The sequence below is a fragment of the Gobio gobio genome (genome assembly GCF_949357685.1).
Source record: "Gobio gobio genome assembly, chromosome: 12".
In the NCBI taxonomy this organism is placed as follows: Eukaryota; Metazoa; Chordata; class Actinopteri; order Cypriniformes; family Gobionidae; genus Gobio; species Gobio gobio.
The window spans coordinates 2,611,534-2,629,158 of NC_137105.1; the positions used below are offsets into that span (position 1 = coordinate 2,611,534).

The following is a 17,625-nucleotide window of genomic DNA, read 5'->3' on the forward strand; positions in this document are numbered from 1 at the left end:
TGCCCTATTAGCATAGACCCCGCCCACATCTGCTGACAGACTCTGCCCTATTAGCATAGACCCCGCCCACATCTGCTGACAGACTCTGCCCTATTAGCATAGACCCCGCCCACATCTGCTGACAGACTCTGCCCTATTAGCATAGACCCCGCCCACATCTGCTGACAGACTCTGCCCTATTAGCATAGACCCCGCCCACATCTGCTGACAGACTCTGCCCTATTAGCATAGACCCCGCCCACATCTGCTGACAGACTCTGCCCTATTAGCATAGACCCCGCCCACATCTGCTGACAGACTCTGCCCTATTAGCATAGACCCCGCCCACATCTGCTGACAGACTCTGCCCTATTAGCATAGACCCGCCCACATCTGCTGACAGACTCTGCCCTATTAGTATAGACCCCGCCCACATCTGCTGACAGACTCTGCCCTATTAGCATAGACCCCGCCCATGACTGCTGACACTCTGCCCTATTAGTATAGGCCCCGCCTACATCTGCTGACAGACTCTGCCCTATTAGCATAGACCCCGCCCATGACTGCTGACACTCTGCCCTATTAGTATAGGCCCCGCCTACATCTGCTGACAGACTCTGCCCTATTAGCATAGACCCCGCCCATGACTGCTGACACTCTGCCCTATTAGTATAGGCCCCGCCTACATCTGCTGACAGACTCTGCCCTATTAGCATAGGCCCCGCCCATGACTGCTGACACTCTGCCCTATTAGTATAGGCCCCGCCTACATCTGCTGACAGACTCTGCCCTATAAGCATAGACCCGCCTACATCTGCTGACAGACTCTGCCCTATTAGCATAGGCCCCGCCCATGACTGCTGACACTCTGCCCTATTAGTATAGGCCCCGCCTACATCTGCTGACAGACTCTGCCCTATAAGCATAGACCCCGCCCATGACTGCTGACACTCTGCCCTATTAGTATAGGCCCCGCCTACATCTGCTGACAGACTCTGCCCTATAAGCATAGACCCCGCCCATGACTGCTGACACTCTGCCCTATTAGTATAGGCCCCGCCTACATCTGCTGACAGACTCTGCCCTATTAGCATAGACCCCGCCCATGACTGCTGACACTCTGCCCTATTAGTATAGGCCCCGCCTACATCTGCTGACAGACTCTGCCCTATTAGCATAGACCCCGCCCATGACTGCTGACACTCTGCCCTATTAGTATAGGCCCCGCCTACATCTGCTGACAGACTCTGCCCTATTAGCATAGGCCCCGCCCATGACTGCTGACACTCTGCCCTATTAGCATAGGCCCCGCCCATGACTGCTGACACTCTGCCCTATTAGTATAGGCCCCGCCTACATCTGCTGACAGACTCTGCCCTATAAGCATAGACCCCGCCCATGACTGCTGACACTCTGCCCTATTAGTATAGGCCCCGCCCATGACTGCTGACACTCTGCCCTATTAGTATAGGCCCCGCCTACATCTGCTGACAGACTCTGCCCTATTAGCATAGACCCGCCTACATCTGCTGACAGACTCAGCCCTATTAGCATAAACCCCACCTACATCTGCTGACAGACTCTGCCCTATTAGCATAAACCCCACCTACATCTGCTGACAGACTCTGCCCTATTAGCATAAACCCCACCTACATCTGCTGACAGACTCAGCCCTATTAGCATAAACCCCACCTACATCTGCTGACAGACTCAGCCCTATTAGCATAAACCCCACCTACATCTGCTGACAGACTCAGCCCTATTAGCATAGACCCTGCCCACATCTGCTGACAAACTCTGCCATTAGTGTAGACCCCGCCCACGACTGCTGACAAACTCTACCCTATTAGCATAGACCCCGCCTACATCTGATGACAAACTCTGCCCTATTAGCATAGACCCTTCTTGGTGGGGCCTGGGGTGTTCTGGGTGGTTTCTAAGATGTTCATGTTGGTTGTCAGGGGGTTGCTAAGGTCTTCTTGGTGGGGGCTGGGGTGTTCTGGGTGGTTTCTAAGATGTTCATGTTGGTTGTCAGGGGGTTGCTAAGGTCTTCTTGGTGGGGGCTGGGGTGTTCTGGGTGGTTGCGAAGATGTTCAGGTTGGTTGTCAGGGGTTGTTAAGGTCTTCTTGGTGGGGGCTGGGGTGTTCTGGTGGTTTCTAAGATGTTCATGTTGGTTGTCAGGGGGTTGCTAAGGTCTTCTAAGTGGGGGCTGGGGTGTTCTGGGTGGTTTCTAAGATGTTCATGTTGGTTGTCAAGGGGTTGCTAAGGTCTTCTAAGTGGGGGCTAGGGTGTTCTGGGTGGTTGCTAAGATGTTCAGGTTGGTTGTCAGGGGGTTGCTAAGGTCTTCTTGGTGGGGGCTGAGGTGTTCTGGGTGGTTTCTAAGATGTTCATGTTGGTTGTCAGGGGGTTGCTAAGGTCTTCTTGGTGGGGGCTGGGGTGTTCTGGGTGGTTGCTAAGATGTTCAGGTTGGTTGTCAGGGGGTTGCTAAGGTCTTCTAAGTGGGGGCTGGGGTGTTCTGGGTGGTTGCTAAGATGTCCATGTTGGTTGTCAGGGGGTTGCTAAGGTCTTCTAGGTAGATGTGGCTGCGTTTGATCACTCTCATAAGAACACTCAACTGAAACTGATTCTCAATGATGCTTTATTATATTATGTACATTTGCACATCATCAGGCACAACATCATTAGATGATCGATTCGTTGCACTTTACCCATCGCAGTGATGTTTTTTCATATCCCAGATGAATGTCCCGTCTGCTTTTATAATGATTAACTGGTGGAGTCTCATCACAGGGACAGGAATGTCAGAGATTTCCTCCTTTCAGTCTTCAGTCTGAGGTAAAACTCAGCATGTGGGAATGATCTTCTATCACAGGCGTGGTTCGGTTCACATGTATCTGTTCCTGATGTACTCGCGGTACATGAGCACGTCCTCCTGACCCAGAGTCCTGACCCAGCCTCGACCCGTCTGGACGTGGCTCTGGAACACAGAGCGGCTCTGGACATCCACCTCTGGGGCGGAGACCTCATACACACTGTCCAGCGGGAACACCGACACCGGGACACTGACAAACACAGACACAACAGATTCAATATACAATCACTGACTCGTTCAATCCCTTCTTATGTGGCGTTCACACCGGACGCGATTCGCGCGAATAATTCTTGAACATTTTGAGTTTACGCGCTTCAATCGCGCGTGACATTCACTGCACAACAGACGTGATTCTCCTCATGGGCGGAGCTTCTGCCAGCGGCTCGTCTCGTTGAGAAATGGCTGACATGGGCTGTGTTTACACGTCTTTTTTTTGTTAAAATCTACTGTTAATGTGTGACAAAACGTAGTTTTAAGACTTTTTCAGTCGATAATGTAGTTGTTTAAAGCTCAAATGTGTGGTTTATTTATATAAAGATTAGCTATTTGAACATGTGATCTGGTGTTTTGGGAGTTGTGAGCTCCAGTGGATCAGCGGCGCTCATTAACCCGGTGAGATCAGCCTTTCCTCAGCCAGTTCTTCTGCCGCTGGCTCTGATGTCTCTGTGGCGTCTCGAGCTATAATTCGTCTTGTAACGGCCGATCTTTGCTCTCATGGATCTATAATTTGTTCCCTGGCAAATCATTTAGGCTGAGGGCAAAGAGAAGTTTCATTACTTTATATTTTTAGGCTATAACTGTACGTTGCAGTTGTAACGTTAGCCGACTAGCACTGACTTTGAATGTTTGACTGAATTGTTTGCTTTATTTCATGTATAGCTTATTACACCTTATACTTATGTATTATTGATCAAACATAAACTTGCATTTAACAAAAAGAGACTGGGTTGTGTTTCATGTCATTTAATGTTATCACAGTGATAATCATATTGTCTGAACCAGATATTAATATACAGATTTTCTCCTCATTGTTACTAGAGCAAGCTCCTGATTGGTTAACGCGGCGCGAAATATCCGCCAAAGTTCAGATTTTTCAACTTGAGCGATTCGCGCAATTCAAAACGCTCAATTCGTGTCCTTCGCACTCATACGTGTGAATCTCGCGTCCGGTGTGAACGCACCATTAGAGACAGAGCGACACGCGTCATAATCTGAAGGCCACGCCCACCGGGGGGAAAACAATTCAACGCTCTCCATTGACTTTGCATTGCGTGAGGCTGCATCCTTGTCATTTCGGACTTATAACAAAAAACAGAACAATGTCTAAAAGCTGATATGTGACAGAGTACAGCAAACAAGCTAAACAAAACCCACAACCAAAAACCCAGAAGTGTTTATAAGCTATTGACCCAAAAAACGAGCGTTTAAGGACAAAAAAGTGGATACAGGCCATTGAGACACGTTATATTACACTGAGAACGACACACACTAGAGGAGAACGATATCAGAGATAGGAAATATCATATATAAAACTGACATTTGGATATTTGACTTAAAGGTCCCATGGCATGAAATTTTCTTTTTATGAGGTATTTCAACATTAATATGAGTTCCCCTAGCCTGAATATTGTCCCCAAGTGGATAGAAATGTTGATGGGTGTAAACCCGAGTTCTGGCTGTCTCTCTCTGCCTTTGAGAAAATGACAGGCCAGACGAGCCAATCCTGAAGTCTCCTGTTATGACGTCCAAGCAGGAACGGTTTCCTCCCTAATCCTATTATCAACACTTACTTTTAACTCGTTCATCTCGACAGCTGTAATGGTACTTTGCATGTGTTACAAAGTTGGTAATAATGATGAAGAGGACTCGGTGTGACTGGGACTCGTGTTTATTCAGAACTCTCAGATTCAAACACAATAAACTCGCGCTGACAGACAGCGCTCTCATAACTCAGTAGTTACTATAAATAACTTTGTTAGCAATCGCTCCGTCTCCGTGATGTCCGGTTCGCGAACAAATCATTCTTTTGAATCGGTTCTTTTTAGTGAACCGAATCAGTTCACCAAATCGGACTGAATCGTTCTAAACGGATCGCGTCTCCAGTCAGCGCAGATCCATAATTTACTAAAGTTACTAACTTTCTGACATGAGTGACAGTCCCTCCGACTAGAAATAGACTAATAACCTGAAGTATATGCTGTAACTACAACAGTTCACTGAACTGAGACTGACAGAACTGATGTGAAGTGAACTCAGGTCCATCTGTCTCTCTGGCAGCAGCTCGTGCCTCGTAGAGCTTGTTAAACCACGCCCCCTCCGCTCATTTCAAATGCAAAGATGTCAGCCAATCACGACAGTGGGCGTTTTTACTGAAGTCTCACAGCAGACACGCCTCTTGAAGCAGGGCATTCAGCCACAGGGCAAACAGCAGTATAGAAAAAATGCCTTTTATTTCTAAATTATGACATTTTATGATGTAAAAATCATACTAACAATATAAGTACACCTCAGGAAACCCTATAAAATAATAGAAAAATGCTATGCCATGGGACCTTTAACAGTGACAACATATTTACTGCACACATAGGCACACTGAGACCCACTGAGTGTCAGGATCCCAAAATGTCCCCATTCTGCTGAAGCGTCACGTTTTACTGCCTTTATCCACTTTTGTCTCCTTAAACTCTCGTTTTTTTGGGTCGCCAGCTCATAAAAACTTATTTCTGTTTTTTAGCTTGTTTGCTGTACACTTTGTCACATATCAGCTTTTAGACATTGTTCTGTTTTTTGTTATAAGTCCGAAATGACGAAGCGCATGCTGAGGGTCAAAGAGCGGGGTCAGCGCATGCTGAGGGTCACAGAGTCAAGAGCTCCAGACCTCCAAACTCCTGTGTCCTTCAGATGAGCTCAAGAACAGTGAGTAGAGCTTCATGGAATGGGTTTCCATGGCCGAGCCGCTCATCCAAGCCTTACATCACCAAAGTGTGGGATGCAGTGGGGTAAAGCGCGCCGCACTGCAGTGGAGACGTGTTCTCTGAGTGACCAATCACGCTTCTCCATCTGACAATCCCATGGACGAGTCTGGCGGTTGCCAGGAGAACGGGACTTGCCTGACTGCATTGTGCCAAGTGTAAAGTTTGGTGGAGGGGGGATTATGGGGTGGGGGATGTTTTTCAGGGGTTAGTTCCAGTGAAAGGAACTCTTAACGCTTCACCAAGACATTTTGGACAATTTCATGCTCCCGACTTTGTGGGAACAGTTTGGAGACGGCCACAATTCTCAATATAATATTGAACAGTTCAGTACGGCATTCACGGTTCAATACGCGCATGTCGGTTTTGCATTTAATTAATTTATAATTTTTCTACACATTCTATCATTTGCCTCCATCCCAATACTGAACAACGACATACATTCACATCACACATTACTGGTAGAGTTATACTCACAGAACACTAGAGTTATTCACAATCACCAAAGTTCACTATTTGCATGTGTTTTAGTTGTGGGTTTTTTAAACATTTTATTAGCGTGCTTATGCGTGGTTTTATCATGCGCTTTTCTGAGAGCGCACACTAAATGCCTGTCAAACACGTGATTACTGGACTAAGTAGTCGTCTTACTGCACTAATACTGTCAAATACACACAAGGTTAACATAAACACAGTCGGTTATGTCTAAAGTGAAAGTAAAATCGGTGTGTGTGTGTGTATATTAGATGTGTGCAGGTCTTTAATTGACAGCGGCGCAGCCTATGGTGAACACGCCGTCCTTAAAGGGACAGTTCACCTCTAAAATTATGTCATTATTTACTCTAATGTTGTTCAAACCTGTATTAATTTCTCCTGTTGAACACAGACAGCTGATGGTAGCCATTGAGTTCCATATTATTATTTCCTACAATGGGGACCAGCAACTGTTTGGTTTCCAACATTCTTCAAAATATATTTTATGTCCAACAGAAGAAAGACATTTATTCAGGTGTAAAACAACTTGAGCGCGAATAATCGATGACAGAATTTTTATTTTTGAGTGAACTGTCCCTTTAATGTTAATACAACAACAAAAGACAAAGAGAAAATCACTCACTGCTCTTGACTGAAGAACTAATACAGCAGCTTTAATAAGAATCAGTGTATATTTTAAAGAGTATTGACATAATTTTTTTTTTTTCTCCTTAACCTCTTGCTGTTCCTGTTGCCTAAGAATAGAATAGTAAAAAACTGATGAGACAAGCCATCAGAAACCAACTGAAAACCGTGGTTAAAAACCGAGGGATGTATTGAACCATGGACTAACTGTAGTGTCGCATCCCTAATATGATCTCATTTGATCAGAATGATAAAAGAAGGATCAATCTTTAAATGACAAAGCACTTTTCTCTCAGTTGGTCTGTTAGTTTCAGTCCAGCAATAATGAGAAAATTGGAAAGTTACAGTCTCACACACGCCAAGACAGGAAGCATTACATCATCAGGATGACTGTGTGTGTGTGTGTGTGTGTGTGTGTAAGATGCGCATCGAACAAACATTCGTTTTACTTAAATCACACGTCCTGTGAAGCCAGTGTATGTAATAAAGTACATCTGTGATGCATTATAAACATTCTGCGTCTGCGTGTGAAAAAACGCATATTTATGTGTGAAGTGTTTATATATAAAGAAAGTGTTAGCCGGTGTTCATCAGTACTGGAGTCATTTCCAACACAAGCTTCTTCTAATAATGTCGGTGTAATGTTTTTGACCTTTAACGACAGATTTAGACGCAGTGGATCAGACGCTCTCTCACACACACACACACACACACACACACACACACACACACACACACACACACACACACACACACACACACACACACACACACACACACACACACACACACACACACACACACACACACACACACACACACACACACACACACACACACACACACACACACACACACACACACACACGCGTGCATCTCACATGCCCAGTTCTGTCCTGACCTTTATAAACGTGTGTAAGTCGACACCTTTCAGACGGGCCGCGTGCCAATCAAACTCCAGATCCACCGCAAACTCCGCCCACAAGCGCGGACCAATGAGGAGCTGGCGTGAACACGGCACACGTGAAGAGCGCAAATGTCAAAACAAGAACAAAACAAAGGCAAGTTTCCGACACCAGCATCAATCGAGCGTGAAAAAATGATGTAATGCAATGACCGGAAACACACACACACACACACACACACACACACACCTGTTGCACGCGTGATCGTGACACATGTTCATACACACATCACCTACACACAGTTACCAAACAGACAAAACACATCCCAGACTTGATATAAAGCAGCTACTCTTTAGAAGCACAAGTTCCTTACAACACAAGACATAACTAACTCCATTACACGCACAGTAAAAAATATTTTAATGGCATATCACAATATTTTAAGTATCTATTCAGTCTTCACTGTAATAACTAATGTTTTATTTCAATGAACTCAAAAGTTTGGTGCGGTAACTTGTTTTTTTTTAAGTTAAAGGTGCACTATGTAACATTTTTGCTGTTAAATATCCAAAAACCATTAGGCCAGTGTTATATATTTTGTTCATTTTGAGTACTTACAATATCCCAAATGTTCCCAACTATTTATAAATCGTGAGAAATTTTCTATTTTAATCATAGAATGTAAAAAAATATGGACTTAGTGTCCGTGACGTCACCCAAAGGATTCTGAAGAGCAGTTTTGAAGAGTAAAGTTAGGCGTCGCCATCTTGGGCCCCAGAAAATGGCAAAGAGGCGGGACGTGGGCGGAGCTAAGGTGATGACTAACAGACAGCAGACAAACGGCAATCCACCTGTCACTCAAAGTGGCCACGCCCTAAATTATGCAGAACTTTAAGGCTTTATATAATGTAAACGAATGAGTTATAAATAAATTCACCTCCTCACAGTCGTCAGTAAATACATTAAATTAATAATTGTATTCAGCAAGAACGTGTTAAAAGTGACAGTAAAGATGTTTATAATGTTACAAAAGATTCAAAAGATCAAATAAATGCTGTTTTTTTTAAACTTTCATAATCATAAATGTTTCTTGAGCTCAAATCCTCATATGAGAGTGATCAGTAAAGGGTCATGTGACTCTGAAGACTGCAGTAATGATGATAAATCACAGGAATAAATCACACTTTACTGTATAATCAGAACAGATGATCTACACTGGAGGAATATTTCATAATTTTACTGTATTTATTATCAAATAAAAGCAAGCTTTGTGAGCAGAAGAGACTCCGACCCCAAACTATAGAGATATGATTATTGGATTATTATTCAGATAAGAAATGCAATCTAACAAATAAAGCATTTGCGCGCAGTAAAACTAGCAGGTATATTCCCCAATAAACATTTCCATGACTTCATATCCTTGATATTTCCAGGTGGGAACTCTGAAATGCATCAGTGAATCATTTAAATGAACTGGTTCACTGTAAAGAATCATCAGAACGAACCGATTCACTAAAACCAGCTATTTGACAGAGGAGACTATAGAGCAGCGTTTGATTATTGCCTATATGAATATGACACTATATGACATTAAAGAGATGGAGGAAAAGTTTGACTGTTCCTGAAGAAGTGTGTGTATTGTGTTTATTCTCACACACTCACAGGCTGAAGACGGTCTCTGATTTCCTCATGTCGTCGCGTCTCTCCACCTTGTGCTGGTTCTGACCCAGATGAGCAAATCTACACACACACACACACACACACACACACACACACACACACACACACACGTTTCACTGGGATTGGTCTCAGATACTGAATTTAAAAAGGATGTCGGTAACACTTTATTTTGATGGTCCCTTTTGAACATTATGTTGACTATAAGTAAATTTGCAACTACATGTCAACTAACTCTCATTAGATTATCAGTAGACTGTCTGCTTAATGTCTGCCAACTCTTTATTGTGATGGTCCTCCAACTGACATTCTACTGACTATAAGTAACTTTGCAAGTACATGTCAACTTATTCTAACCCTAACCCTACCAGTCTACTAATACTCTACTAACACTCTACTGAGAATTAGTAGACATGTAGGTGCAATGTTATTTATAGTCAACAGAATGTGTTAAAGGGACCATCAAAATAAAGTGAAACCAGGATGTCTAATCAAATTAATTTTTAAAAATAATTTATTCATATTTTAACCAATAAGTGTCATATGAAATCCATTAGGTTTCCCCCCCCCCAAATTAAAGTTTTTCCCAGATTCCATTTGAATTATTCTTGATTCTGATTTAATGGTTTAATTCATTATATAAAATATATAAAATTATGTCTAAACAAATTAATCTATAAACCTTTAACAATCATTTATTAAAATGTTATCAATAATAGTGCTGTATGAAACCTTTGAATTAGTTTCTTGATTCTATTTTAATTACATTTTATTGAAGAAAAAAAAAGTGTCTAAACAAATTAATTTATAAAAATCTATTAAAAAATTAGTAATAGTGGTTATGGAATCCATTTTATTTTTCCTCAAATCCTTTTTATGAGTTAAAATTTTTCTTGATTCTGTTTAAATGGTTTAATTAAATTGTATTGATAAAAACTGATGTCTAAACAAATGACAATTTAATAATTAATAAAAGAAAATTAATAATAGTGCTGTATGAAATCCATTAAATTTTTTCCCAAATTCTGTGTTTTCTGTTTTAATTTTTCTGGATTCCATTTTAATGGTTTGAATAAATTATAATAATCAAAAAGCATGAATTAATGAATTTAATTAATAAAACTTTAACAATTTATTAAAAACGCATCAATAATAGTGGTTATGAAATCCATTTGATTTCTCCCAAAATCCTTTTTATTAGTTAAAGTTTTTCTTGATTCTGTTTTAATGGTTTAATAAAATTGTATTAATGAAAAAAATTAAGTCTAAACAAATTAATTTATAAAATTCTATTAAATAAATAAATAAATAAATAATATTGGGTATAAAATCCATTTTATTTTTTCCCAAATTCTGTGTTTTCGGTTTTATTTTGTGTCGATTCCATTTGAATGGTTTGACTAAATTATAATAATCAAAAAGGATGTCGACAATTTAATAATTTATTAATATTTTAACCAAAAAATATGAAATGGGTTTTATTTTTTCTGGACTTTTTCATTTTCTGTTTTATGATTTAACACAATTATTTATTTATTTATTACAATTATTATAAAGTCAGTATTATTATATTATGTATTTTAACAAATAACCTTTTAAAATGTAATTTAAAATGATAACTTTGGCAAACTAAGGAAAGGTTTTGAACACTAGTGCACATTTTAAACCCTGAATCAGTGTTTTCTGACCTGTGGTATATGAGGATGTCTTCATCCGGCGGATTGGCCAGCAGATTCAGGCCATACGTCTCTCTCACGGGCGGCAGACGCTGCTGTGGCTGATCCTGTCAGAGGTCAAAGGTCACAGAGTTCAGCTCAAGTTCAACCCAAACAGTCCCATCTCATTACTCCATATGCCAATGATTATGCAAACATAGTTTTAAAAGCTTCCATATAAATAAAGTTTCCCCTCTAAAGGAACTGCTCTGTCCAAACACATCAAACACGTTACACAACCGGCTGAAGTTTTGACGAGTGTGTTTGTGACGGTGTTTTCCTCCGCAGGGCATGTGTTGCTTTTTTACTCGTATGCATATTGATTAAACTGTAGATGTGACTAATGTGACAGTGTCGCGCACCAGTGCAATTACAGCGTCGCAGATAATGAGCTTTTTCACGCTTAAATATTTAATCAGTCGCAGGGTCTCGTTTCTCCCGGCGTAAACACGAGACGAAACCCGTCCATGTGACCCGCGGGCGCCGAGATCTCACGCTTGAGAAAGGAAACTGTGACAAATGGAGGTGGAGAACAAAAACATTGATCAAAGCTGCTGACATTTCACTTTTTGGTTTATAACTTTTGACCAAAAGGCCTAGAAATATTCTTTTCTGATTGCGTGTGTCATGTAAAATTGAATATACTTGCAGATTTTGGTTTATTTCCAGGGAATGCATAACTTATATATACATAAAATACAGTGCAAATCACTTTAGACACAAGAAAAACATCTGCCTGATGTGTAAATGTCAAATTTAATTAAATATTGAAATATAAAAGGCTTCCACAAATCTGGGTGAGATAATACAGAGACTGTCCTGGTTAAAACTAATGAAACGTTGTTTGATACATGAAAAAAATGTTTTTTTTTTCAAACGCTTCGGGTGAATCTCAAAAATGAATGGGTCACATTCACACATACACACACACACACACACACACACACACACAAAAAAAATAAATAATAATTTTAAATATATAAATTCCAAAAAGAAAAAACAAAAGAAAACAAATCAATAAAAAGAGAAATAATAAAAAATAACATATATACTGAATTAAAAAATAAATAAAAAATCCAAAAGAAAAAGCTAATCAATAGAAATACTAAAAGAAAATAAATAAAAAGATAAAAATAAATTATATAAAACTGAAAAATTTTATTATTTTCCTAAAAGAAAAACCAAAAGAAAAAAAATCAATAAGAAAGACAAAGAAAGGAAAATAAAAATAGACAAAGAAAGGAAAATAAAAATATGCAAAGTAGGAAAAAAAATCCAAAATTAAGTCAAAATATATAATAATTATATATATATATATACATATAACATTAAATATAAATATATATATTTATAAAATACAATTATAAAAACTCAAAAATAAAAAACAAATAAAAGATTATTTAAAAAAACGAATTGTCATTGGCAGAAATTGTGAAAAGCAGCACTTTCTAGTAAAACTGATTCCTAAAGTCACGATAAATCAATCTCAAGACTAGCGTTTGCTGACTTTTGCTCTTTAATATTTTATTGTTTGTGTTTTTATTGAAGTATGAACTACAGTATGTAATGGTTTATTTAACGTACAGCGCTTTGAGAAGCTGCTATATAAAATATAATTTATTATCATCATCATTATTATTATTATTATTAAATGCAATGTGCCATGTCAGTACCATGTCTGGTGCTGATATCTTATAATAAACATTTATATATTTAATAAGGCCTGTTATCAGTCTATCCTCTCCTGCTGACATATGACACAAGTGAACACATGAACACACTTTAAGTGTGTGTGTGATGGACACCTGAGAAAACACACAGTCCCTGGCACACATTCATCCAGCCATGGCAACAGGTCAGTGTGACAGTGACCAACAATCGTGACGCTTTCATCCATGCATGATGATTAATATCTCCATCCTTCAGTTTATACCTGCCTAATTTAATCCAGATAATAACAAAATTGTGTTAAAAGATAAATAAATCCAGAACATTTAACCCATTTGTGCCCAATTTTTTCTGAATAGTTTCATGTCAACATTTATTTTCCCCAGGTTTTAGTTTGTTTTTCTTGAAAATCATATTTGAATGTGCGGCAACTATAGTTATTAATATATGTTGTATGCACCCCTTCAATGTACAATTTGACTAGGAGGAGAACATTTGGCATCTAACTCAAAATAACTGCTTTCAATCTTTATTCATAAACACATTAATTATGTATAAAAGTCGAAGAACATTCGATGCAACTCAAAAAAGCTGCATTTATCTTATAATATTTTGAATATGAAAACACAACAAACAACAAATATATTTGTCTTAAAGTGGTGGAACACCACTAAATAAATAGAATTACGAAAAAAATTACATCTATATAACCAAAAAACAAAACAAATGACAAAATAGTCCAATAGCATTCAATGGCTGACTGTAGGTGATTTCATATAATAATGTAAATGTAAACTCATTACTTGTCTGAGTTTCCACATTAAGCTACTAATCATGAAATGAATTGGGGTCCTTGTCCGATTAGAATGAAACGCATCCAAACTGGATGAAGGGTCCTCAATATTTTGGCCCTTACAAGACAATATATCATAACGTATAATATTTTTCCCTATCAAATTAAGGTCTACTGTACAGTAGAGATATCAGTTAACGGGTTAAGTCATGTTTTAGGTGGGATATTATGAAACCAAAAAGCACTAAACAAGACCAAAAACCTTGATTTATTAAAGGGGTCATGAACTGGCTTTCTTTTTTTTTTAAATGTATACTGTTGTCTGAGGTCAAATTATGACGTTTACATTCAGAAACATTATATTGATTCAGTAATAGGCTATTTTCTGCCCTGGTTTTGAAACGCTGGGTTTGATGGCTGTGCCGCACTGAAGAATTGGAAGTAAACGCCCACGGCTAGGATTGGATAAGATTTGCATATTTAATGAGCTTCAGCTTCCCTCAGTAAATGTGGGAATTCATTTTGAAAGCGTCTGGGGAAACGCTCACAGGACTCGCAAAAACTCTTTATCAAACAAACACAATGATTCATCTCTCATCCACCCGCCATTGATTGGAATGTTATTTTTTTATTACTTGGCCCGCCCGATCATCAGTGAATATAACCGCAAACCGTACACACGCACGCAAGAAAGGAATATTATTTCACTATTTAACCCTCTGCTGCTCTTCTTTTAGGGGTTGCATTGGTCATCTTCACAGTCATAAGTGACCAGACACCTAAAAATTAAACTTCCTCCACCCCAGTAAAACCAATGCAATTTATTTTTCTTCAATAATATTTTTTCTTTTTAATTTTGTATTTTGAGATGATTTGATGGTATTTTTTCATATTTATGCAATAATTATGGTCTATTTTTGCCATTGAAAATGATACAAAATTAGTTTTTTGTTATTTTAATTTTTTTTGTTTAATTATTGCAGTATTTCAGATTAAAATAGAGACTAGGCCTTCAAAATATTTTTTTCTGAAGACAGATTAGCGCCTCTTTTGGAATTATTTAAGAAATCCTGCAACCATGTGTGTAACCACTAGAGGTCTCTATGGAGAGGCTTGAGAATTCACTAGTTCTCTTTTGAACACATTTAATGATTTTTTTTAATGGATTTGAATATATATTTAAAAAATCTATTATTATAGATTATTTATTATAAAGTTTTATATATATATATATATATATATATATATATATATATATATATATATATATATATATATATATATATATATATATATATATATATATATATATATATATATATATATATATATATATATATTGTTAGAAATATAGATTTGTTTCTGTGAATTTGTGTTTTTGCAGATTTCCCATTCATTTCCTATGGTGGTCATTTTTGACCGAAGAGCACAAGTGGGAGTGTTTTTTTACGACCAATCAGCATGCTCGAATCATGCCCTCAATTGTTTTCTGTTTTTACATACCTAATGCTAGAAAATTCACCAATTTTCATATCATTCTGATGAAGCTGTGATTTAAAAAAATTCCAAATGTGGTTCATAGGTTCAGTTTTTCATAGGTGTGTGTGTGTGTGTATAAGTATGCGTGTGTGTGTGTGTGTCAATATCACACTTTTGATGTTTTAGAGTGTAACCCCTTTACTGCTGTGTACTTTTTTTCAGCATCGTGGCCGATTTGTAGATTGTACACATAAATATTCAGTGAATTTTTGCCGATTTCCCATTCATTTCCTATGGTCGGTAATTTATGACTGAAGACAATGAACACAACTTTTTTTTTTTTCGACCAATTAGCATGCTCAAATCATGACCCCAATTTTTGTGTGTGTTTACATCCCTAATGCTAGAAAATTCACCAAGTTTCATATCATTCCGATGAAGCTGTGATTTTTAACATTTCAAAATAGAACATTTTCCGCTCAGAAATGACCGAAGAGCACCAGAGGGTTAAGATAGGCCGTCGGCAGGCCTGGCTTACATTTTGGTAGCCCGTCTGGAAAACATCGCCCGGGACGTTGGGCTTTGCGAGCCCTCGCCCATAACGTTACAAGGCCGAGTCTGATCCCGAATGAACCAATAACACCTCAAATAAAGGATTCTCCAGCCTGTGACAGCGTGCTAATGTTCAGTTAGACACGTACACATGATCAATACGATCGTGTGTGTTGCAGCATTCCTGTCAGATCCAGAAGCACAGCTTTGTGTTTCAATCTCAATATGTCTGCAAATCTTGCAAGTGTCTTGTTTACAAACGAATCCGCGGTGAAATGAAGCGAACAAACGCGCAATGTCTTACTCACGTGAGCTGGAACCGCATGTTTATTGCTCGGTAACTCGACCCGTTTAGCTCCACAAGTCGGTGGGCGGGGCTTGAGGCGGTGCTTCACCACACGATGACGTCATTGGTCGACATATTCGGAGATCTCTCGTTTTTCTGGGCCTGGTGTCAATAAAAGCTTTTCTTTGACTAACAAGGACGTTTTCAGCTCTGAAACTTACAGGATATTCTTATATCACCATGAACTTTCATATATCAAAGGCTCAAGGGAAAGTTGATTTCTCAATTCATCAGCCCTTTAACCTATTAAGTAGGGAAGTGTATCCTGGAAGTAGGGGTAGGAAGTAGAGAGCCGGAAGCAGACAGGACGGAAGTTAATACGTTTATTTTCTTCTTCAAATCTTTTATTTGGCTGTTTGCGTTTCATTGAGACATAAAACATGGATAACATCTAGAAAAATACTCACAAAGGGAAAATAACAACTATACACTGCGGCCACTATAGTTGCCGGTGGGCTTAAATGGGTTTTAATCGGGCTCTGTTACTGTCAAACGTTCAATAGAAAACAAAAAGCACATCTAATCAATTCATAAAACTTTAACAGTTTAATCATTTTTATGAATTTATTGATTAGACATGTTTTTTTGATTATTGACATTTTAGTTAAACCGGAATTTGGTCAAAATTATAATGGAATTTTAGGAAAAATAAAATAAAACTGATATCATAGAATTAAAATTTTGTTGAACTCTCATTTGTTGTTAAATTATTATCATTATTTCTCATTATTTATTTAATTAATTAATTAGAAATTACATTTTAAACCCAAAAAAAACAGAAAAACTAAAACAGAAAAGAATTAGATCTGACGAGAGAAGTGTCTGTATTCATCGAGCATCCATTAAAATCCCTGTCCTCCATCCCTCCGTTCCTCCCCTCAATCCCAGCTTCAGTGTCTCTTAAGGTAAATAAATCCCAATGGCCTTGTTGGCATGGAAACATGGCAGAAACCTTGAGTCATTCGCCCGGTCCGAGAGACAAAAGACCGTCGGTCAGAGAGAGTTTGAGCTGCTGAATGCATTACAAACCCTCCAGTGTGAGAAAACACATTATATATATATGTGCAACATAAGACCCTGGACCACAGAACCAGTCATAAGGGTCAATTTCTTGAAATTTAGATTTATAGATCATCTGAAAGCTGAATAAATAAGCATCATTGATGTGTGGTTTGCTAGGACAATATTTGTAAATCTGGAATCTGAGGGAGCAAAAAAGTCTAAATATTGAGAAAATCTCCTTTAAAGTTGTCCAAATGAAGTCCTTATCAATGCATATTACTACTAATAATACATTTATGATTTATTTACGGTTGGACATTTACAAAATATCTTCATGGAACATGATCTTAATATCCTGATGATTTTTGGCATCATAAAAAAATGTATAATTTTGACCCGTGCGATGTATTATTGGCTATTGCCACAGATAAACCTGTGAGACGCACGACTGCTGTTGAGCTCCAGGGGCACATTTATACATAATAAAATAATACAAAAAAGATATCAATAAAATCTATTAAACTGTAAACGTTTTATGAATCCAAT

At 38.6% G+C, this 17,625-nt stretch overlaps 1 protein-coding gene across 6 annotated transcripts in view; it reads right to left on the minus strand.

Moving 5' to 3' along the window:
- Nucleotides 1-2,595: 2,595 nt before the first annotated feature.
- The window catches only part of fig4a (FIG4 phosphoinositide 5-phosphatase a), a 128,352-nt gene continuing 113,322 nt past the window's right edge, over nucleotides 2,596-17,625 (minus strand). For 5 of the 6 annotated variants that reach the window (XM_079830466.1, XM_079830467.1, XM_079830468.1 and 2 more), the window contains exons 22-24: nucleotides 11,213-11,307; nucleotides 9,510-9,587; nucleotides 2,596-3,041 (exon numbers count right to left, since the gene is read on the minus strand). In XM_079830466.1, coding sequence (XP_079686592.1) covers nucleotides 2,864-3,041; nucleotides 9,510-9,587; nucleotides 11,213-11,307 — 351 coding nt within the window. In that variant the 3' untranslated portion in view covers nucleotides 2,596-2,863. Of the gene's footprint in view, nucleotides 3,042-7,843; nucleotides 7,946-9,509; nucleotides 9,588-11,212; nucleotides 11,308-17,625 lie in introns of those variants that run through there. The other variant, XM_079830469.1, reaches the window with a different exon arrangement.